The sequence below is a fragment of the Ambystoma mexicanum genome, chromosome 4q, assembly GCF_040938575.1.
Source record: "Ambystoma mexicanum isolate Mex_15411 chromosome 4q, UKY_AmexF1_1, whole genome shotgun sequence".
In the NCBI taxonomy this organism is placed as follows: domain Eukaryota; kingdom Metazoa; phylum Chordata; class Amphibia; order Caudata; family Ambystomatidae; genus Ambystoma; species Ambystoma mexicanum.
Genome location: NC_090928.1, coordinates 25,566,247 through 25,589,846, shown reverse-complemented (window position 1 = coordinate 25,589,846; position 23,600 = coordinate 25,566,247). Strand labels below are relative to the sequence as shown.

At 45.3% G+C, this 23,600-nt stretch overlaps 1 protein-coding gene across 9 annotated transcripts in view; it reads right to left on the bottom strand.

Annotated features, from left to right (window-relative positions):
• Positions 1-23,600, bottom strand: part of EDARADD (EDAR associated via death domain) — a 1,165,333-nt gene that overhangs the window by 269,475 nt on the left and 872,258 nt on the right. For all 9 annotated transcript variants that reach the window (XM_069607375.1, XM_069607376.1, XM_069607372.1 and 6 more), the window contains one exon: positions 4,036-4,121. In XM_069607375.1, coding sequence (XP_069463476.1) covers positions 4,036-4,121 — 86 coding nt within the window. The remainder of the gene's footprint in view (positions 1-4,035; positions 4,122-23,600) is intronic.

Genomic DNA, 23,600 nt, shown 5'->3' with positions numbered 1-23,600 from the left:
ACTGTTGACCATGCTTCAGCAAGATGGGTCATTTCACCCCTCTGAAGGGAGTACCTTCGGCTCCGGAGATGGCACAGGTGTTTCTCAGAGACGTAATTAAACTCCATGGTATTCCAACTACCATCCTATCTGACCGAGGCTCACAATTCACTTCAACATTCTGGAAGACATTATGTGACCTACTAGGGATTGAAAGAGCTCTCACCTCTGGATACCATCCCCAGTCAAATGGACAGACAGAGCGACTCAATGCCACCATGGAGCAGTACCTCCGTTGCTTTGTCAATGATCAACAAGACGACTGGGTGTCACTCCTCCCCTTGGCCGAATTCTCTTATAATAATACAGTACACTCAGCCATCAAGATGTCACCCTTCTTCTGCATTTATGGGCAACATCCCCGATCCTTTCCGCTGGATAAGATCCAACCTTCAAACCTACCAACGGTGGATTCTCTGTTGGAAAACATACACAAGACCCAAAAGATGGCTGTTAGTAATCTACAAGAAAGTCGAGCCCAATATAAACACCAGGCCGACCTACACCGCACCCAAGATCCTAACTGGCAAGTCGGAGATAAGGTCTGGCTCTCTACCAAGTACCTACCCAGATGGACTCATCCATCAAAATTGGCCCCCAAATATCTAGGTCCATATTCTATCACTGCTCGGATTAATCCAGTGGCTTTTCGGCTAAAACTTCCTTATCAACTCAGCCGAATCCATCCAGTATTTCACTCTTCCTTGTTGAAGTCGTTTATCCCTGATCTTCACCACCGGAAGAAAAGGTTCCAGATAAAGAGCAGGGAACCTGACCCAGAAGTCTATGAAGCAGACAAGATCCTGGACTCCAGGTATTACAGAGGCAGACTTCAGTACTTGATCCGGTTGAAAGGATACTCTCAGGCTGAAGATTCCTGTGAACCTGTGACCAGTATTTCAGCTCCCAGATGTGTACGGCAGTTTCATGCCCTTCATCCCGGTAAACCCGGGGTAGGTACCCCTAGAAGGGGGCATACTGTCATGAGGACAGGACGATGGAAGTGTTGGACACGGTGGAAGCGCCATTAATACACCCTTCACGGCGCCCTGTGCAGCGTTCTAGCTGTTACGTTCTGTACTCTTCATATTGAGGTTAGCCACGCCCCCTCCTTGCGTTGCAACTGTTTCCTGTTCTTCGCTACACTGGTGCCTTTGGTTCCCGTGCCCTCTGTGTATTTGCCTCCCGACTGGAATTCTCTCTTCCATAGCGTTCTTGTTCCTGAGCCTTATTTTTCCGCCTTTAGCGGTATTACTCTCGGCATCTTTTCTTTCTTTCTGTTTATTTCCTCCGTTTCTCTGCCTCCGCTCGGCTTTTCACTTTCAGGTGACTCCGCCTCCTTTTTTTCTGCATTTTCGGACTGCTTTTCCTCCGGGGCTTCGTTATTTTCACCCTACCATTTTTTACAGCTCCTTCGAGCCTCTGGCTTTTCCACTTGCATTCCTCTCCGAGTTTCTTTTTGATTCTACTTACTTTCTCTCCTAGTAAACATTTGGGTGAGTTCATCTGGATTCTGCCTTTCCTTTTTTTTATACTTATGGTCCTCTTCTCTGGTGCTATTCATTCTTGTCTTTGCTGCATCACGTCTAGTTTCACGGCTTCTGTTTTTTAGTTTCTTTGGTCTTTCTCCAGTTTTCCATTACACCCTACCTGCAGCCGATCCTTTATTGGATGGATGAAAGAACTTGGTTTCCCGGCCTTCTTCTGTCGGATACTGAAGCTGGATCTGTTACCTGGGACTTACCGGATCCCCTGCTGCGGACCCTCTTGTCCTTATTTCCTCGTGGCGCTCACTCTAGCGCGCCTCAGTGACTGTTTTCTTCCCGGAACTGAAAGATCTTTGGACCTCCATCCAGCCCTGTGCACATTCAAATATTCAGGGTTTTTTTCTGCCACTGGCTTTTTCCCCTCAACAGGCTGTGCAGGGAATCCTCCGCCTTGGTTGCTGTCTGCCTTCTTACACAACCACTGTGGCGAGTTCCCGGAACAGACCGTATCTCGTCTCTAAAAAAAAGACTCCGGACCGGACTATGCCATCTGCTGAGGCTGAAATATCTTCCTGCGAATCAGACACCGAATCACAGGTGAGCCCCACTATTGACAGCTGCCTGCTGGCCTGTGCACGGGTAATGGGGGCTCCGTTGTGGTATGGGCTGCCTGCTGCCATGTGAACGGGTTTTGGGGGGGTCGGTTGTAGTGTGAGCTGCCTGCTGGCATGTGCACGGGTGATGGGGGGCTCCGTTGTGGTGTGGGCTACCTGCTGGCATGTGCACGGGTGATGGGGGGAGGTTGGCTGTGGCATGGTCTGCCTGCTGGCATGTGCACAGGGATGGGGGGTCGGCTGTGGTGTGGGCTGCCTACTGGCATGTGCACGGGTGATGGGGGGGTCGGCTGTGGCATGGGTGGCCTGCGGGGCATGGTCTGGGTTGTAGGGGGGTCCCCTGTGGTGTGGGCTGCCTGCGGGGCATGGTCAGGGGTGATGGGCTGCCTGCATGGCATGGTCAAGGGGGATGGGTGTCCCCTGTGGTGTGGGCTGCCTCTGGGGCCTGGTCAGGGGGGGTGGGCAGGCAGCCCACACCACAGGGGACACCCCATGCCCCCTGACCATGCTCCACAGGCAGCCCATCAACCCTGACCATGCCCTGCAGGCAGCCCACACAACAGGGGACACCCCATCCCCCTGACCATGCCCCGCAGGCAGCCCATCACCCCTGACCATGCCCCGCAGGCTGCCCACACCACAGAGGGGACTTTTTCCACGCGATTTGCCTGGCGCAGGCGGGGTACGCGTATTTCAGGGGGTGCGCGAGGAGACTTTCACGTGATTTGGCTGCCCGTGCACGGTACATGTATTCGTGGGGTTACGGTAAGCCTTTTCCACATGATTTTGCAGGCGCGAGCGGGGTACGCATATTCAAGGGGGTGCTCAAGTACATTATCACGCGTTTTGGCTGCCGCAAGCGGGGTACGCATATTGAAGGGGGTGCGCAGGAGATTTTCACACGTTTTGGCTGCCGGGAGCGGGGTACACGTATTCAAGGGGGTGCGCAAATAGATTTTCAAGCGTTTTGGCTGCAGCGAGCAGGGTACGTGTAGTTTTTCCACACAATTACAGTGTATGGAGCCTGTAAGCTGGTACAGGGTTAGCGCGTCCCTTTGCGCCGTATTGAGGATTTCTATGGCTTTTCCTGGCACAAGGGGCGTTCTTGGTGGAGTAACTGGTGCTGCTGGATGTTCGCTGCGCCACCGCTGCAAATGGCTTGGGAAATCCATGAATACGCAGTGCGTGGAAATGGTATTTAGTGCAAGCGGCTGGCGCACGCTCCCTCTCTGCGCCAGCCGCGTGCGCTACTTCTGCGCTGGATTCTATGAATGACCCCCCTACTCTTGTATAATACCATGTTCTACTACTGTAAATTCTACTGCATTCTCACTGTATTATTGTATGTTGTATAAACTCTGTAACCATGTACCCAAGAAATGTGTCCAGATACCTTTGGCTTCCGTGCGCTCTATAAGCAAATCAAACAATCAAAACAAACTTTTCCCTAGAAACCACTTTTCACCTTTTCTTCTTTTAACCTAACTATGAGAACTAAAACAAAGTCGAAAATGGCCATAATACGGAACCCAATGAGACCAGTAAGGTAATATAACATAACAATAGGTGCCACTAGAGTTGGGGTACTGCAGTACGCTGCGACTAGGTGTTCATGGAGACAGAGAAAGTGGAGGGCGGGGATCAAGCAGAATGAGGCCATTATTGATAGATCTGTAGTCTTTAAAGAGTACGTTTTAGGGCAAGTTCCCATTTTTCGAAACTTACAATTTTAGAATGTTTATGTTTGAATGTGTGTAGTGTTAGGATGGCTAGTCCTGAAATAAAAATGTTTAACATAGGTATCTGCCAACCAGCTGATTGTTGTCTAAACTGATAGCATTTTTACTATACTATAATGCAAGTTATGAAACAAACTGTAGTATGAGCAGTCATACCTGTTTTATTCTTTCCGAATCAAGAGAAAGCGTCCTGATGGCAACAGATGCTATTTCCAAGGTCACTTGCTCCGTAAAACCATTATCTGCGAAAAAATAGGTGTGTACCGAAGTTTTCAATTTATTGATATAGTTTGCAATAATACAGTACTTGCTAGACACTACTTATGCCATATAAGTGTATACAGATGCATAGAACAAAGTAACATGTGTACTTTATTCTCTGCATAACGAAGTAAATCACACTGTTATCTGATTACCTCTCTGTAACCTCCATCCTTTCAAACTGAACATCGCCGATTATGAACAATCAGATCCCAAACAGCTGGGTTCCGGATGCACTCCCCCATAAAGACAAGCCCTAAATTACGTCCAGTTTCAGAACAATTATGGAAGCCCTGCTTATCTTTCACCTGGACAGTGTTAACGCCCTACTCGTAGGAGTCCCAGGTGTCACCTTGATTTCTCAGAAATGTGTCCAGCCCACTGCAGCATGCCTTATCATAGGACTAGGAAAATTCAACCACACCCTCTTCCCATCCCTAAGGAGCTCGACTGGCTACCCCTTCAAGCATGAATCATGTTCATGTCAGCCTGCATATATGGAAAGCAGCCACGACCAAAATATTACTCTACCTGGTGGTGAAACTTACCATTCTCTTAGTCCAGCACACGCCCAGAAGCCACACATCACCTGACTCGAAAAAAGAACGGCAAGAGGGGGAAAAAGTAGGAACAGGTCTTTTTCTGCTATGTACCTCTTCTCCTCCCAATTTCTATTGCTTGGCTCGAGAGAGACATTTCTATTGGGGGGGGGAGGGGGAAGAGAGAGAGAGAGCGAGAGAGCGAGAGAGAGAGAGAGAGAGGGAGGGAGAGAGAGAGAGAGAGAGAGAGAGAGAGAAAGAGAGAGAGAGAGAGAGAGAGAGAGAGAGAGAGAGAGAGAGAATAGCGGGAAGAAGCTGCATGCAACTACAGTGACTGCTTTTGATCTCTGGAATATGTAAGTAGGGCATTTTATTTAAACAATGATATTAAAGTCATATGCTGAGAAAGCATTTACAAATTGTTTCTTTATATGCAACATTGCACAGATGTTATGCATAGATGGTATTTACTCTATGTCACTCAAATGATTTGGGGGAGAAGGGTGAAGTAGACAATATAAACAGAAAGGTTTGATAACTCCGTTTTGTTTCTACAGACAATTTGGCGTGGATGTTTTTGAAGAACTGTATATTGGCAAACGCTTAACATTACAGTTCCTTGGCACTTTACATATCAATTTTAGTGAGAATTCTGCAGATTTTACATTCTGAATGGCAGAAGTAGGGATGGGCTTTTGGTATTGCTACATCTTAAAACAGTAACATTGCAAATGTGCTTCACACTCACTTGCTACAGTTACCTATCAGATCCTTGTTGCGCTTACTTTTTGCTGGTCCAGAAACAACAGTACCGGTAATCTTGCCGGTACCGTTGTTTCCGGACCGGCAAACTACGAGTTCTGCGAGCAGGTGCCTTTCAGCGGCTGAACGGCACCCGCTTGCAGACCTGGACGGATGCACCGGCAACATTCATGAATGGTGCCGGTGCATCCGTCCTCCCCAATCCCATTGAGTCCAATGGGACTCAAATGGGAATGGGGAGTGATTTTTTCCAGCGCCCGGCAATGGCCAATTACTGGGTCCGCCAGGGCTGTAATGCCCCGGTAGTTGCTCATTGCCGGGTGCCGGAAAATTCATGACTCAAGCGGCAGCCGTGACGGTATTTACCAGCACGGCTACCGCCAGAGTCATAATGATGCCCAATGTCTAATAGGCTGCAGCGGGTATGATTGCACTAAACCTGTTTTTAAAGAGCTAGTTTAGTACAGTGCAAATGTAGTAGTTTGATTTAAACCTACATCTGCATGTAAATTATGTATATGTGACTTCGATTTTCGTATATGGCTAGCTTCCATGGGCGTACTTGAGAAGTATACTTATGTACGAAGACAAGTAGGTTGCCTTATAATGTGACTCTGCTTTGATGATCTTTGCCCCCTCACATATATACCATTGAAAGGCTCTCCTTGCAAAACGCTGATTCACAAGAGGGACGTGTGAGGAGTAGGAGTGAACGGCTGCAGGTGCAAGAGTCTCCCGATGAATATTCAAATGTGTATTTAATTGTTGTGCACATTCCTGACATTTGAAATGTTTGGGGTAACTGATGCTAAGTTCAGTGAGTGGAGGCCCGTCAAAGCAAATGCAATTTGTACATTTCTCTGTCAGTTAGGGTGGGTGGAAATGTAATAGAAACGGTCCCTGCCTGCAGAAGTGACCGTACGTACGCACATTCTGCCATTTGCCCTTGCAAATTCACTTTTGGAAATGATCTCACCTGCCACCTCATGAATGGAGTGCCTGACAGATAGCAGAACTTGTTCTTACTTGCCAAACTTTGGCAAGCACCCACAAATGCACATTCCTTGAACCCCTCTTTCTACTGCTGTGTTGCTATGTGTTGTACGCCACTGCTGCCTTTTCTTTTGAATCCTGCCGCTTGCCGGGTTACTTTTTTGTTCTTTTTAAATTGCATTACATTTTATTTCTTATACATTTCTTTTCTCAGTTGTTCCTTCTTGCTGCTACCTCCATGTATTCTTTAACTTTACTGGATGCTACTTAATAACTCCGCCACTAAATCCGTAACCGGATTAATGTCCGTTAATGTCTCTTTACTGCCACACCATCTTTTATCTCTTCTGCTACCTATTTTTTCTGGGATGATGCGATCTAGCTCACTTTCTTTTTCCTCTGCTGCTCCTGCAGAATGGTGCGCTAAAACACAATCTGCAACACATTATAATGTCCAAATGAGATAAAACTATCACTTTGTGTCCAGTACATATGACTATTCATGCTTTACAGGTCATCTAGAGCTATATTATTGCACTTCTCATGCAAATTCCTAGACACATAGTTACATAGTTAACGCCATATGGGTATATGTCTATGGCACCAGTTGGCTTGGGCAGCCAAATGTAGCTCCTGGTAGCGGTTTGTGTCAAGCTAACTAGGTTTTTCTATGTCCTATTCAGGAGCTAAATCGTTTCCAGATCCCAGCAATTTCGAACCCTGTCACGCTGCCTATGACTTTAATATTATTGCTTAACCTTTCCTACTTCCATATTCCACTTGCACGTGCCATGTGCAAACATAAGTCGAACATTTTTTTGGTGAATCAGGCGCATGTGGTGAACAAATTCCACTAAGTCAGTCTGAGATGGTTTCTCTATGGTTCTCCTTTGAGACGGAATCAAAAGAGAAGGGAGAACAGTGCTTAAATTCAGTGGGTCGCATGAGTCATGTGGACCGTTTTGAAATGCCCCATTTTTCAGTCCCATTAGACTTCATTGGAAGAATGCGGAATTGTTGCATGTGGTAATACTGCATGGGTAATTCCGCATTTGTTGCTTTTACACACCAAAGAAGGAAGACTGCAAGAGTCTAACGAAACATATGATTTGGCTTATCAGAAAAACTGTTGGTGTGGTTGGCGTGTTCTTTTAAGGAAGGATATTCATTTAATTGCTGTGATTCCCTTGATCATTACAGTAAGTAAACATTAAGATCCGGCATTACAGTGTCTGAATCTTGATGGCGCGCCTTGCGTAAATGTGCTGCCCACTGCAGCACAACAAGGTGCAGCTGGGAACTCAGATTTGAATTTCATGAGCCACTCCCAGATCAGAGCAGACAGCACAGAATAACTGGGTAGAGTGTGTACCTCGCAGACACAGAAGTGGATGCCCTGGCAAATAAAAGGTGCGTGGAGCGTCAGTTTAGTGTGGCAGGTTTTGGGAGACAGTCTGTGGTGGTATGCTGAGGTGCAATAATCAAAGAAGTCGAACAGTGGAGCAGACAGGAAAAACAGCTGACTCTGGGAGAGCAGCAAAGCATGGCAGGGGCGGTGAGCCTACTATAATGCACAGGAATAGGTGGAAAACACAGATAGTCTGGGTAGGGGCTATAGAGGTCTTAAGAAGGATTCAGCAGTAGAAGGGGGAGTAACAAAGAAATGAAATACCATGAAAGGTGGTGGGGAGAAGAGACCAGGGAGGCAGATCACCATTAGAGAAAAAGTTAAGGAATACAGAAAATGGAAAGTCACAGAGAGGGGTATAGAAAGCATGATGCACAAGGAACAGAATAACTACCCTGGCATAGAGAAGGTAACATTTACCCTGGCATAGAGAAGGTAAAATTCCAGAGGGAGGAAACCAAAACCATCTAGTTCAAAAGTAGAAGAGAAGCAAAGGGTGGAGGTGAGCCAGAACAGATCATTGTAGGGTGTTGAGGAGGAAGAGGTGACAGGAGATAGAGGGAATAGAGAAGTAAAGGAAGTTAAGACGGGGAGTAGAGAGGTCAAGCAGATGGAACACCTGCACAATCGGCATTGGTAACAGCTGTGGAAGTGTGCTTGCCAGTATTCCGTTGGGACAACCCTAAGATCTGGTGGCATGTCACCCAAATGTGACACAAACTGAAGCAAGTCCGTATCCCACATGTCCATCAGTTGGGGAGGACCATCAGCAATCTGACTATGCAACGGCAAAAGAGAGTCACAAACCATCAATGAAAGAAATGATGGGGACACCTGACACCCAATTAAGCTTCATAGACAGTAAGTGACTTCTTGGCTTCCAGTAGGAGGAGTTCTGGGAAGTGAGGGATGGAGTGACAAACTAAGTTCCTCAAGCAACCTGCAATTGCTCCTTATTAGTTCCTTTGAATGTTCCCCATCCGTTTACCCATTCTACCCTTTTGTTATAAAATAAACTTGCTTGAATTCCTTTTGTTGAATCTCGAGTTGTTTGTTACTCCCTGTTACATATTGCATAACATTTCCTGCTATACTCTCCTTCCTCTTTCTTCTTGTATATTTCCTAGTTTTTTAGCTGGACCTTCCTTGGTATATATGGAAAATAACTTTAATAGCCCAAATATTAAAGGATTTTAAAAACGTTCTAAACAAAGCAAAATGAAGAGGCAACCTCTGAGTACAGAATATATAGTGACTGCAGCAGCGCTAGTAATGATGAATTAAGCAAAGACCTTAATTAGATGAAATTGTGTCATAAGCTTATCTCTTTTGGTAAACAAGCCAGTCTTCAGTTGGTGATTTTTTCAAATGTGTGTACTTGGTAGTCCAGTTGTTGGCCATCTTGTTTTAAAAGCATGCACCCAGCTTGCCTCTAGTGGGTATGGGGCATTTTTAAGTTTGTTAATCATATAGAATAGGGTAGCTGTGAATTTTATGTGGATTTACAACCATCCAGATATCCCTGAAAAGTGCTACAAGGTGGTTTTGGTGAATGTCTCAATTCACTTCCTTCTCATTTATCCACGAGAGTCACACTTTGAGGCTTTTACAGTGTTTGCCTTTGCTTGCAGACCTTGTGACAGATGTAGTGATATGGAGAAAACGGATCCGTTTCTTGACTGTAGCAGCCAGTTTGCTTATTTTATTCTAATTACAATTACCCGGAATTCATTGCACACTTCTTTATCACCACCTTTGCAGACAACTGATGCATGGAGAATATAACAAAAAGTGTGCCTGGCAGGCAATGACACAGGTGATCATTAGCCCGTTTTTGTTTTGTTTTTTTGTATATGGTTTAAAAAACTTTTACAATTCTTAACAAAACACAATTATCACATTTATCCCATATTTCATTAAATCAAACATTATAAAAGAGTTAAGAACAGAGAAATCATTACCCTTTTCAATAACAATCATTACATCTTAAAAACTGATTAACTTAATTCTGTCTGTATTACGTGGTTTAAACTGGTAAAGACAGGTTTAAACTCTGTAAAAATCCCGACACTGCAACTCCCACTGACGTTGGGTCAGCCCCCAACCCTCTCTTCCAAATGGTGTCCCAATCAGCCCAGTTTACCTCAGAAACCAATTTCTTAAACTAAATCATTCTTTCTTTTCCATCTGAAACACATTACAATATCCATTTAGCCTGGATTTGGTAATAGATTAAAGTAGGCGGCCACACTTCATCTTTTTTTTTAATGGTCAAAAGACAAGTGGGACACCCATGGAGATTTATGCAGTTTATCGGTTGTATTATATTAGTCCAGATCGTACAATGCGATTTTCACCTTCTCAGGATTTTCCAGCAATTCCTGCGAATTACAATTTATCCCACTTAACATTATTTCACAATGGTCACACAATGTATATAAAAAGGGACCACCCTTACCATCCTTCCCCGCACTACCTGTGTTAATCACATGATATAGCGAGTTCTGCATGGGCTTCTTTATTTAACTATAAAAACATAAAGGATTCCATCTAACTCGAACTTTTAAAGACAGCGTGCCTAATTCATAGCACATTGCCACCAGCAGAACAGATAAAACTCTTCTCCAGATAACAGCCTCCACCTTATCCAACCACTCATTATACACCTGTGATCCACAGTTCCATATCATAAGTAATGTTTGGAACCACTTTACCTTCATAGAAGGTTATCACTGGTTTCATTGAAAATCAACCCAACTTTCTTTTAATTTTCAACCTCTGATTAGATAAAAACATTGCTTTTTGACTCAGAATATTACACAAGGTTTGTTGCGACGATTGCCCCATTATGGGGAAACCCAGATAGGTCACACTTGAGGTGCAAGACAGGGTGGTATTTTCCAGGAACCATTTATGTACACTATGCTTTTTCCCCTTGCAAAATCCAGAATTGTGTTTTTCCAGGATTAATTATAAGGCTGTTTACATTAGCGAATAATGTAAAAGCTGACAAAAGATGCTGTAACCTAATGGGTGAGAGCTAAAGTTTTGACCAAGATTCTATTTTTGATTGATAACCATTGGGAGTATCACAGGCTGATCATAGGTCCAAGAGGATGAGGATAACAGGACAGTTAGCATCAAGAGCCTTCAGGATGTCGCACAGCATAAATAAAAATGGTGATTTGGTACCTCTTTCTGGGCAGAAGTCAGGCTGCTGATTATGGAGGAGATGTTGGCCTCAGAATACTTGAGCATCAATAGCGCGCTGTTGCTTTTTTAACTATCTGAACTAAAAAGGGCATGTTAAAGAATGGACAAAAATTGCCAAAGCTATTAAAATCCACATTCTGTTTTTTGAGTAGAGGTGTAATTCAGGATTCCTTAAGGGAGGGGTGTAGGGATCCTATAGCAAAGTTGAGGTTCAACAAGATGGCAATAGCAGGGGTGAGGGTGGAGATGTTTTCCTCAATAGTTAGGACAGAGGATTTACAGTTTTGAAGACACTCTCAGATTGTTGGTTAAAATTGGGATATTGCAAGAAGAGAGCAGTTGAAACCAGTAAGGGAGACCAACATTGAGGGGGATCTGAGGAGGACAGGGAATTAGATCTGGGTAGACTAGCGATGGAATGATGTATATAACTTGTCTTTTCAGTCAAGAACAATGGCATACTGTAGTGCGTGTGCGAAAATGAGCTAAAAGAATTGGTGCCAGTGTGCAGCCATTTTGGACATTACTTTCAAACCGCAATGAAAGTCTACGTTTCTGTGAGCTCAGATACAAGGCAAACACAAATTCTGCAATGATTGCAAAATTATATTATGAAATCGAGGCGCTCACTATGAAGGATAGTTGTTGTATTGTTTGCTCAAGGGTGAGCCGAGAAAGGGAGTCAGAGATGTGCAGGTTCATTGATAAGGGATGCTTGGAAAGAGCGTGCGGGAGACAAGCTGGGTTTTTCCACTACTGTCTGGATTTTTTCCGCTCTTTGCCTCCCATGCTTGCTGTCTGTCCTTCGGGCGGCGACAGTTTGCAACCTATGAGGGGCGGGGATTTGTCCGCCATAAGAAGAGAGGTATCCTGATGAGGAGGCAGAGAATTGGAACCCCGGGTGATGAAGTCTCGCTGAGAGGGAGGACTCTCCGCTCCAGACCCCGTTAGTATGTGTGATCTCATTGCCTACCTACCTCGGGACTGGGTAGTGTCATAGTGGCTGAGATGAAGTTTTCGCCTACAACTGCAATAACGGTGATGCAGACCCTTTTTAACTATTTTTGTTTGTGTGTCTATTTATAACCAATTGGATGTATTCCAATAGTCGTTTACATGCTTATCATGTGTGTGGATAAAGGGCATGTAAAGAGCCAATTATATTCCAATCATTGGTCTATGTGTGGATTATTGCCTTCCTGAGTCCAGGAACTTTTGGTCCGTGTAATAGAGTGAGTAGTTCTAAGGTAATTACACGTGTCCGAAAAGCAAAACACATATGGTCAACAAAGGACTGGCAGTTTGCCAAGGCAGATGAGCATTGGAGGGGCACTCTTAGCTTCTTGAGGATTCTGAAGATTTCAGCTGCTGGCTTGCTATCCTAAGAGATACAGTCAATGAGGAGTGGATCATGTCATGATATTATTATGTTATCTTAAACACATTTATAGAGCGCAGCCTACACCGACAAAGGCATCATGGCACTAACAACTGGAAAGGAGAGAGAGCTAAAGAAAAAGGGAAAGGAAAAAAAGAAACCTAAAATAACAATGTTTTCAAGGCATGACAAAAGGAGAGATGGTCCGGAGTAGTGGCAAGAGGAAAAGGAATCGAATGCCAAAGCTGGGCGGCTGCAATAGAAAATGCGTTGCTCTTGATACGTGGGCACTGAAAACATGGAACATGAATGCAAAGTGATGTAGCACATTGCAGAGAGCGAGATGAAACATAGGGACAGAACCTAGCTTGCAAGTACTAAGGACCAGTGCCATAGAAAGCACGGTGCACAATACAAAGAGTTTTAAATTCAACCCACTTCGAAACAGGGGACCAGTGAAGAGAAGAAAGGATAGGGGAGATAGAACCACAGAAAGGTGCACAGGTGGTCACTCTAGCAGCGGTATTCAGTACGATTTGGAGACAGTGGGAAAGAAAAGCAAGTTGAGCCAAATAGAGTGAACTACAGTAATCAAAGGTCCCAGAAACAATGGAAGATACCACCAAGTATTCTTTATAGTGAAAAACTCTGATTTGTTTATCAGCAGAATCCTTAGATTTTCTCCAATGTCATTCAAAGGAGTGCCATTTCCAGTTACGGATTGCAGGTCACTATGAAATTAAATGTTTATTTTAGTGCAAAACTTGTGTTTTGTTTGGAGTGGGGCAACAGTGCCAACTGCTATTGTTAGTTTGCCATGCAAGGAGAGAGGAAGCTGTCAGGGTCATTGACATGCCCTATAGGTCAGGTGAATCTGGCATCAAAATGGTCGGGAGTGATCTGTTTCATGGGGTGTTCTTGGGTGTAACATCAATCAGGGCCAGGAAGAGTAGAGTTGACCTTTACAGGCTTAGGGAGACAAGTTAGAAGTAAACTGTGGTCTGATCAAGACACCAGAGCAATTCTATAGAGATGGACATAAGAGGAGGAGATGATGGCATCTAAGGCGTGACCACCAATGTGGACATCATCCGTTAGTTGGTATTGAGCTCCAGGAATTCACCAAGGAGGAGCTTCTCCCTGCAGATGTACCACAGCTACTGATTGCTCTATTGTGACCCTGCTACGTTACCCTCTACCAGCGTGAATCTGCATTCCAGGCACATATGATAGGCAGAATTGCAGAACACTGCACTGCAGACGTCTACCACATTGTGCGCCGAGTGAACTTCTGCCCTCACTCCGACGGTCAAGTCTTGTCTTTGGGGACCATCTTGTTGGAGTCCATAAGTCTTCTGATGTAGATGGTCCCTGTGTTGAGGCAACAGAGTGCTTTCTCAGCAACCACCAGCTTTCTTTCAATGGCCTCTCTCAAATCTCTTCTGTGTAGTCCAACCACATGAGTTGAAGCGGGCAAAGGGAAGGGGGTGGGTTATCTAGGATTGGAGGGGGAACTACTCTACTGACCTATTGGATAAAACCCAGATTAACATTTCCAAAAGCAGATCATAGAAATATATGTAGTTGAGTTTAAAAAAAGTCTGAAGCTTGTAGGAGGGGCTGGATTTTATGCCAGAGGATATTGCTGCAAAGGATTCCAGGGATCTAGACAGTTATGCATAAAAAGCTCTTCATGTTGAGCAATGGTTAATAGGGTCCATGTGATGAGTATGAATGAACAAATCTCTGTGATGAAATGACTTTTGCTCTGCAGGAGAATAAGGTTGAGTAGTGGCTAAACTGTCCCCACAGTTATACAAACCAACAGTGACCCCAATCATATAAAGGTAATATAAGCACAGCTAAGAGAAATACCTCCTTCACCTTTTGTGGTAATGCAAGCTGAAGGAAGGCTATACTTTGAGAAGGGGCTTAAATGTGATCCATTAGCAACCCAAACAGCAAAGTTCAACGGTCCAAAATAAAACGAATGTCAAGGTTCTATAACATATATACACTTTAATTAAACACACCAATGTACAATTAGCTATAAAAACCCCTAAGGATATGTTCTTTGTATAAAAAAAGTGCAGTTCAGTTCAAAGTACCTTCATCCAATGTTCAACGGTTCCAAAGTGTTGAATCAAGCTTTGAGCTGTTCTGCAGTATGGGTCAGACCCGGTTTAGGTGTGGCAAATTGTGCTGGCTCAAGTGGCAAGCTAGTGTCTAGTGGTTTTGACATGGGAGCTCAGTGCTGTTGAGTGCAGCCTTCTGGTCATACAGTTCATGTCTGACGAGAATCAGTTGGAGGGTCGAATCGGCTTGAAAGTTAATAACTGTTGGTTCGGGTCAGCGACTGATGCGCTGCTCCAGTGGGTTCAGTCGAGGTCTGTTGTTTCGATGCAGTGACCTTGGTGATCCGATGCAGGTTTCGAAAAGGCAGCGATTTGAGTTTGTCTGCAGCATCGAGCTGGCTGATCGAGCCGAACAGGTGCTTTTCTCAGCGTGGCAGAAGGAGATGGTGAGCCACTCCTTTCGATGTAAAGCAGCAGTTAATCATAGGTTCAAAGAGGAGCCAAAAGCAGCACTCATGGGTCCCTCTGGTTGGAGTGCAGTGAACAGGGTTTGGATGTGGTTCAAACAACTCAATGCAGTAGAACAGGGGTCCTTGATGATCTGGCCCTCCAGATGATGTGAGACCTACTGCAGGAGTTCTAGGACATGGTGAGCCTTGTGAAGTTTTGCTTTCCCAGCATAGGGAGGTTCCTAACAGAAGGGCAGGCCCTGGTCCTCAGCAAGAGTCACCCGCAATGTGCCCTGTTAGTGGGTTGGGAGCAGAGCATGCCTCTGCCTTAGAGCACTCCTTCTTTACCTCTATGGCTGAGGGCTTTAGAAAGATCAACTTTACCAAAGGATGTCCAGACAAATTCACCCTTGAGTCCTGGATGGTCTAAATGTGAATCAAAGAAAGATAAGAAGGTCCCTTCTTTTATTGGCAAACGTCCACAGGTGATTGGACAAAAGCAAGCCTGTTGAAGGGGTCCACTCCCTGTCTTTGTGGGAAGTGGTTTTTGCTTTCTTGCATCATACCCAAAGTGCTTTGTGATAAAGGAAGTGGTGGAGACAGGAATGAGAGATACAGATAGAACCAAGATAGTAGAACCTTTCCCCAACTGTGCTGAGCTCCCTCTGAAAACACTAAACCCCCTCTTCTCAGACCCACAGTATTAAACGACCTTTGGCATTCAGCACCCAGGCGTAAGGCTAGTCCTCCTGTGGAGGGTTTGCCCTTTGATTCCTGTTTCCCAGCCTAGCTCCTGCAAAGTGTCAGTCTTGCTAGAGAGAAGTGTTTCTTGCCCTACCTCATAAAGGATCAAAAGAGAGGCAACTCTCACTGTCTCTCACCCGGTTGCTTTCAGTACAGTAACTCTGTCAAAAAGTGGCTTATTTATCATTTACTGGTGGTTTGTGGAAATAATTACAAAAGACGTAATTACTGTTACCCCTGAAGCATTTTCCATAATCCCACTGGCTCAGAATATAATAATAGGATAATACTTTCCAGCTTCATATCAGTAACCATAATTGCATCTATCCGAATGACCTTAATGTTTACTGCTAAAATTGTAATTGAGTTACAATACCATTTGGAGGTGATCGCTTCTTCAAATTAAAATGACTTGTAACACTGGACTATAAGTTTGTTGTAGTCCTCAACTGGACCACGGGAGGGTGTCAGCATGCCCCATGCGCCTGCGGGCCACAGGCTGTGGGGGGGTGCCCTAGTATATAAATGTACGCGGGAGCCAATTTATGGAACAACCTCTTTTATTGCCCCCTACATACTTCTGGTCCCGGGCGCTAGTAGCCCCTCCTCTTCCTCCCCTGTCCCTCGTGTCAAGTCCTTCCTCCTCGCTTTTAAGGTGGCCCCACACTTAAGGTGGCCCGCTCACTTTCACCCTGCAACACCTCCCCCCTGCTTAACATCATTGTGAGGTTGGCAGCTTGTGTTGTGTTCTGGTGGTCGCCACTTTGTGCATTGGTCTTGTTAGCCGTTGCTTCTATGTCATCCTCCTTTAGTCTCTCCATTCTTGTAGATCGCTCCTTTTCTATCGTTGTTCTGCAGTACTCCTTGCTGATGTCTTTCTCTCCTTGCAGGATACTCCTTTGTCAGCTGCTGGTGTGATTGCTGTGCAATAGTCACGTTTTCGAGCGACCCTTTGTGACATTCAGCATGCGGTCTTGTTCTTTTCGGTGGCTCCCCTTTCTGGGCTCCCTTTGTCATGGGTGTCCTACTCCTTCCTGTTCTGTCCTCTGGCCCTTCCATCTGGGCTTCCTTTCCTGTGGCCCTCCTTTTATTGCTGCCCTCCTTTCTGGGCCCCTTTTTCTGCTGTCCTCCTTTCTGGGATCCTTTTCCTGCTGCCCTCCTTTCTGGGCTCCATTTTCTGCTGCCCTCCTTTCTGGGTGGCATTATCTGCTGCCTTCCTTTCTGGGCTCCTTTTTCTGCTGCCCTCCTTTCTGGGTTCCTTTTTCTGCTGCCCTCCTTTCTGGGCTCCATTTTCTGCTACCCTCCTTTCTGAGCTCCCATCTACTGTGCGTCTCTTGAGTCTTCCTGCTACTCGTGCGGCGGGTTGCCGTCTGTGTGGGCGGATTGCCTTCCTCTCATTTCTTGCTGTTGGGCGGAGTGCCCCCTTTTCGCTGCGGGTGTACTGCCCCCTCTTCCTCCCACCTTTCCTTGCCCTCCCTCTTGGGGCCGTTGTTAGGGAGAATTCTCATTCTATGGCTAATGTCCCTTATCTATAGAGTCCCCCAGCAGCTTTGCTGGATTTGAAGGGTTTGTTTCTTTTTACCTGCTAAGAGTGAGACTCTTTTTCCCACTCTTAGGCATTTTTGCTATGTGTGTTCGAGGCTATTTTTGCGTTTAATGCCTATGGGATTTTCTCTCCCCCATAGGAACCATCTTTATTCACATGTGTTACACAGCACCCTCAGTGTAGTGACACAGGGGTGTCGTAGCGAACCCCAAACATAGACTCCATACCCTGGGACTGACTACTGTCTCCCAGGGCATGTAAAGTCCCCATTGACTTTACTAGTCAATTCTTATGAACTTAACCAGTACAACCCATTTTACTATGGAGGTACTGGAAAGGGTTAATAGTTTTTCCCTTAGGTTCATTTTCGAGGGGGGTACCGTAAAGTCCCTCTCTCTAAAGTTTCTGGCTGGTGGCAGTGGTTACTACCATAAATATTCGACCGCAAATATTTTCCTATGGGAATTTCCCATTGTTCGAGGCTACCACTTTTTCTGACAGCCTCTAACATAAAGCCGGTTTATTTTATTAATAACTTTACTCCGGTAGGTTTTATTTGCCAGAACTTTAATATAAATTCTTTCTCGTGTCTTACTCTAAACTCCTAACCCAGGTCGGGGATCCTTTGTTCGTCCGTTTGGCGGGCTTCTGCCAAGAAGCCCTCCTTTCGGCGCCACTGAGTCTGGGGTGGGTCCATTGTGTGGGAGGGGGAGTAGGCCCCCTGGACAGGGTTGCCTCCGCAACCCATGTTGCACTCTATCCTGATAGGCTGGAGGGTCTCCCGCCAAGATGACCACTCCACTGTGTGAGTGACAGCTAGGCTGTATGAATGGGGTTCTGTTTGCATAAAAGCAGGGTCCTGAGGACTGGAAGAGCAAGACGTCGCCACTGGAACTACAGAACCGAAGGGGAGAGAAGCCACGGACATCTTTAGCACCTGCACCACCGGTGAAGCCCTGCTGCAGCGTCTTACCACTTTTCTTCCACACGATGAGAGGAGATCTTCTTCGCGAGAACCTTCTACCCTTGAGCTGGTGGGACCAACCAGTTCACCAATCGCTTCCTCAGACCTGCCTTGTTCGAATCGCCAGTGCCCAGCACTTGGAGGCCGGATAGCCAGGCAGCCATCCACCCGGACCGCGATTTAAAGGAGTGTACCTTTTTTTGTTGAGCAGCACCGCAGCTGGTTTCATCCCTGGGTAGTGCAGTAACTTTAACCTTCCTCTACGACGAGAACCTCTCTTCCTCTGCTGGATCCCCCGAACTGCAGGAACTACCAGGAACAACCGCCACTGCAGGAGCCACTTCTTCCTTTCAAGGTACTTTGTTCCGCTAGGTCTCCCTTTCTGTGTTGTAGCCCTAAAGGTGTTTTAAATCCTTTATCTACTTGTTGGGTTGGCCACCCTTTCGTCTAACATTGTCTTTCACCTTGCATCTACCTTTTCAATATTCGTTAACCAAAGACTTGACTGCAGCTACAAGAACATTTTTGCTCCTAAGCTCTTGGTCCTGTACCACTGACTCTGGCTCAGGCCTATTGACTCTGGCTGATTTGTTAGATCTGCTCTCACTAGATTGATTCTCAATGAGAAACCTGTTGATGCACCTGAATTTTGTAAACCCCTCTTCCTTCCTGCTGTTTTAACTTGTGAAGTGCCATTTCGCTCAGTTTTCATTTAAATGTTGCTAAAGTAGTACTGTGCATTACCTGTTCACAAAACTTCAGGGAAGAGTTGCTAGGGGGTGTCTGAAGATATTTCGGTTTAATTTGTGCTTTTCCTCCCTTTCGCTAAATTGCTGGAGCGCCATTTGTAGTTGGTTTTTTCTGTGCCGTTTTTCTCAGTTTTCACTCTACCGCAAACTTGTGTACAATTGACTAGGGAGTTGTATATACTTTTCCTTGACTAAACTTAACTTGCTTTATCAACTGTGATTTATGTGTTGAACAACATGTGTATAAAATACATCTATATATTCTCTTTTTGATACCAAGCTTTGGTCAGTGTTTCCTTGTGCCATAGTACTGTGATACCTATTGTGTAAACCCTGAATACTGCTCATCTCCCTCTTGAGATAAGTCTGACTGCTTAGCCACAGCTACCAACTAAATCTTTGTGGTACAGACTGATACCAAAGGGATTTTTTCTTGCTCATACCTGTAGTCTTAATCTTCTGTAGTGCTACCTAAGGGAAATGCTTAGGATTCTGCCTAACACTGGTGTACAGCGGTGAGGATAAAGGTATTGGATTTACATTTTAGTGTGCTTCTAGTACCTTGGTTCAATTAACCACAAGGTTAAAAATCACAAAAAGTTTATTTTAACAAAGTCAAGTATGGAAAGTTATAGTCAGGAGACCCTGCTGATTATCTTAAAGATGTGTGCAGACAGAAAGGTCTTCCTGTCAAAGGCAAGGAAACAGAAATGATTGATAGACTGTTAGAGAAACAAAGTATGAATAGTGGTGCTGTAGGCCCTACTGCTCCAGCAAATGTAGCAAACAGTAATGAGGATAATGTTGAAGATGTTATTGTTGAGACAGATGAGGAAGAGGAGGATAACAATGTCACCCCGTCTGGCCCTCTGCCTGCTCAAAGGCCTCAGCCTGTGGCTACTGGACCCTTACTAGGTCCCACATTAAGTCCTGAATTTATCTCACTAGAAAAAATGAGACTTGAACTAGAATGCAAAAGAATTAGTGCCCAAACTGAACAGAGACATCAAGAACTAAGGCTCAAAGAAATGGAGCTCAACCGTGAGCTTCAGATGAAGAAATTGTCCTTGGAAAATGCTTCTCTCCCCGAATCCTCTAGATCTTCCAGTCCAAAAAGACCCCGGGTGTCTTAAGACATTGTGGGTATGTATGAACCGAAGTTGGATGTATTAGATTGGCTTGCTATGTTTGAATATAATCATGGGCTCCAGGATATCACAGGAAATCAGTTGATCCCCTGGTTATTTATTCTCTAGGCTCCCCCCTGTTGCATCTGATGTGGTAATGGAGTTGGGGGAGGTGGATAGGATGGATTATGAATGTGTAAAGCTAGCTTTGATAGCTAGATTTGGGAAGACTCCTTCCCAGTACCTTAAGAGGTTTAGGATCCTCAAAAAGCATGATAGTACCCCTTGGGCTACTTGGGTGAATGAATGTTTGAAGAACTTAGAGGGATGGATTAAGGGTTACAGAGTTAACACTTATGAAGGAATGAGAAATCTTGTTATGATGGAGTCTATCTATGATGCTTGCTCTCCTGAGCTGAGACAGCACTTGGCTGATTCAAAATAATTGGATTCTAAAAAGCTAGCTAAGGGTGCTGACTTGTGGGTTGCCAACAGGGCTACTCACAAGGATTCAGAGGTAACTCAGAAAAAGGATGAGGGAAAGCAGCCTAAGAAAGACAACAAAGAGAATTCAACAAATTCCAATTCCAAAGAGGGCCCCAAACAAAATTCTAAGGGTAAGCCACCGGGGAAACCTAATCAGGCTAGTGTACCTTCTGGTCCCAGACCAGGAGGAGGTCAGAACAAGCCACCATTCATAAAGACATTTGGGAAATGTTCTGTTTGTGGCTCTACTGATCATGTGAAAGGGGATCCCAGATGTAAGGGTAAACCTTCAGGGGTTCACACTGTCTCCTTAGCCTTCGCTCCAGAGGAGGAAGTACATATGGTCAGTGGAAACTTTCAACTACTAGCTGAAGATCCCATTGGAGTCTCAGCTAGTGTATCTTTAGTATCTCTAGGGTTGTGGGAACAACAGAATTTAGATGTGTATAATTCTATCCCTCCTAATACTAAAGAGTATTATAAAGACAGTGTCCTAGTCAATGGTCAGGAGACCCCTGCCATTAGAGACACTGGGGCCAGCATAACTGTGGTGGACAAATCTTTTTTTCAAGTTGGAGGATGTTGCTAAGGCACCCAAATGCCTCACCAAGTTAGCTGGAGGGCCTGTGCAGATTCTTCCCCAATTACCAGCTCTCATCCAGTGCAATTAAATGACTGTCAGGATACCTGTGAGTGTACAATCTGAAGTACCAGGAAGGGTGCTGTTGGGCAATGATCTGAAAGACCTGGGAGTAGTGTCAAGTACTCCCAGACCTCCTAGTTAGAGATTACAGGAGCTTACCAGACCTGCAAGGGAGAGGACCTTGAGGGGCTCTCCTGAGGAGATGATAGAAAAAGAAATCACTCCTACTCCACTGGAGTTACTCACTGCTATTTCAAAACAACCAGAAGCAAAGGGGAAACCCAAGACTTCCAAAAAGAAGCCAGCAGAAAGCACTCCAGTGCTGCCAACCAGGAAATCTCCTAGGTTGTGAAAAATCACACCTGTGATTCCTCCTCCAGCTGAGGCTGAGAGTGTGGTGCAACCCTGTGTGGTTGAACTAGAGCCTGAGGACTCAGATCTAGTAGGAGGCCAGGAACTCATTGGAGATCCTGACCCTGTGGACCATCCTGAGCTGCAGTCTTTTTTTTTTTTTGTGAAAGAATTAACTTTATAGACAACGTGTCACCATGAACATACAAGTATAATGGCATTACAAATGTGTATCAATAATAGTATAGATATTTGTACCTAAAGCAATACATTATATACCAAATATATAAAGTCGACTAAAACTGAGGATAGAATGTAGCTTGTAGTTGTGTATAATGCAATACTTTAACAAGAATATGTGTAGTCAGCGCGGTCAATCACAAAATGCCAAGGCGTGGCCTGTATTAGATGGCCAGTGTTTACTTATGAAGTCACAACGTCAGATATGTGTGACGGCACAGGGGACTAGTAAATAACTTTTTTTTTTTAAATCTTTATTTTAAGGTTTTCACATATGCATACAAACAACCACCTGTGTCAACAGGTTTACTTAACACAAAAAAAAGAAAAAGAAAATCCAAACGTTACGTTCGTAGCACACACAATACACATCGGATAGTTGCGGATCACATGTTCATCGGGCTATTTGTTCTGTCGGAGAGTCCATTCTACGGGTACTCGTGTGAATAGTGGGACCTGTACCTTTATCTGGGTTGTGATTGTTGGGTTTGAGATGGGGAATGTGTAACATCGGTGGTAGTGAGTAAGTATCGAATATAAGGACCCCAAATGTCAGGTGGTCGCGCATGTAGGGGAAGGGTCTGTGTGAACTCAGTGTCCATGTCTTGACAGTAAAGGATATCTTTCTTCCATGCGGTGAGCAAGGGAAGGGGGCCACGTCCCCAGGCCAGGGCAATCCTTCTACGGGCGAGCACTAGGAGCAGAGAAGCCAGCTTCCGCACCAGGGTTTGCAGGTGTCTTGTCATACCCAAGAGCGTGACTGTTGGGTCAGGGGCCAGCACCTCTCCCAATATGTCGCTCGTGTGTTGTAGAACTGAGGACCAGAATCGGGCTATACCCGGACAGTGCCATGCGAGGTGGACGAAGTCGGCAGAGGGGATGCCACATCTTTCGCATTGGTCTGAGGCCTCGGGGTGGTGATGTCGTTTCTTTTGGGGAGTATAGTATGTTTGGTGCACGAAGTTAAAATGGGTCTGCTTGTAGCGGGTATTTAGCGCTACTTTTTGGGTTTGCCGGAGAATGTAAGTCCAGTCATCCTCGGGTATCGTGGTATGAAGGGCCGTTTCCCATCTGCGCTTCGCCTTAGCGGCGGTCACAGTTGAGTCAGCGAGCAAAGATCTGTAAATTATGGACACCAATCTTCCCTCTCCCTTGGCCTGGATCACATTGTGCAGCAGGGTCCACATTGGTGGTTGTTTAGGGAATGTTGGGAAGTGGGCCTGCAGGGTATGACGCAATCTGAAGTAAAGGAAAATGTCGAGTGAAGTGGTGCCGCCCCTCTCCCTGATCAGTTGTGGGGTAATGAACACGCCGTCTGGGAACAGGTCCCCCATAGAGTTTATGTTGGTTTTATTTAGCCAGATCAGGAAAACTTTTTCGTTGGTTAGGGGAATGCCGGGAATAAACTTGACAGGTAGTAGCGGGGAGTATCTTATCTGTATTCCGTAATTACGGGCGATTTTCCTCCAGATGGTGTATGAGGATAGGACTGTATTTAGCGTGCCATATGGGACCGGGAGATTGCTGAAGATAACAGCTGTTAAGAAGTCTGGGGAGGCCAGGGCGCGCTCAACCTGCACATGTGGACGGACGTACTCAGAGGCATACCAATGGCTAAGAAATTGAGCCTGAGCGGCCCAGTAGTACTTTTCAATGTCTGGAAGTGCAAGGCCACCGTGTGACACCGGTAACGTCAGTGTTGTGTAAGCGACTCTCGCTGGTTTGCCCGCCCAGATTAGTTCCAAAATGAGGCTTCTAATTTTCTGCAGGAATGAGCGTGGGAGTATTAGGGG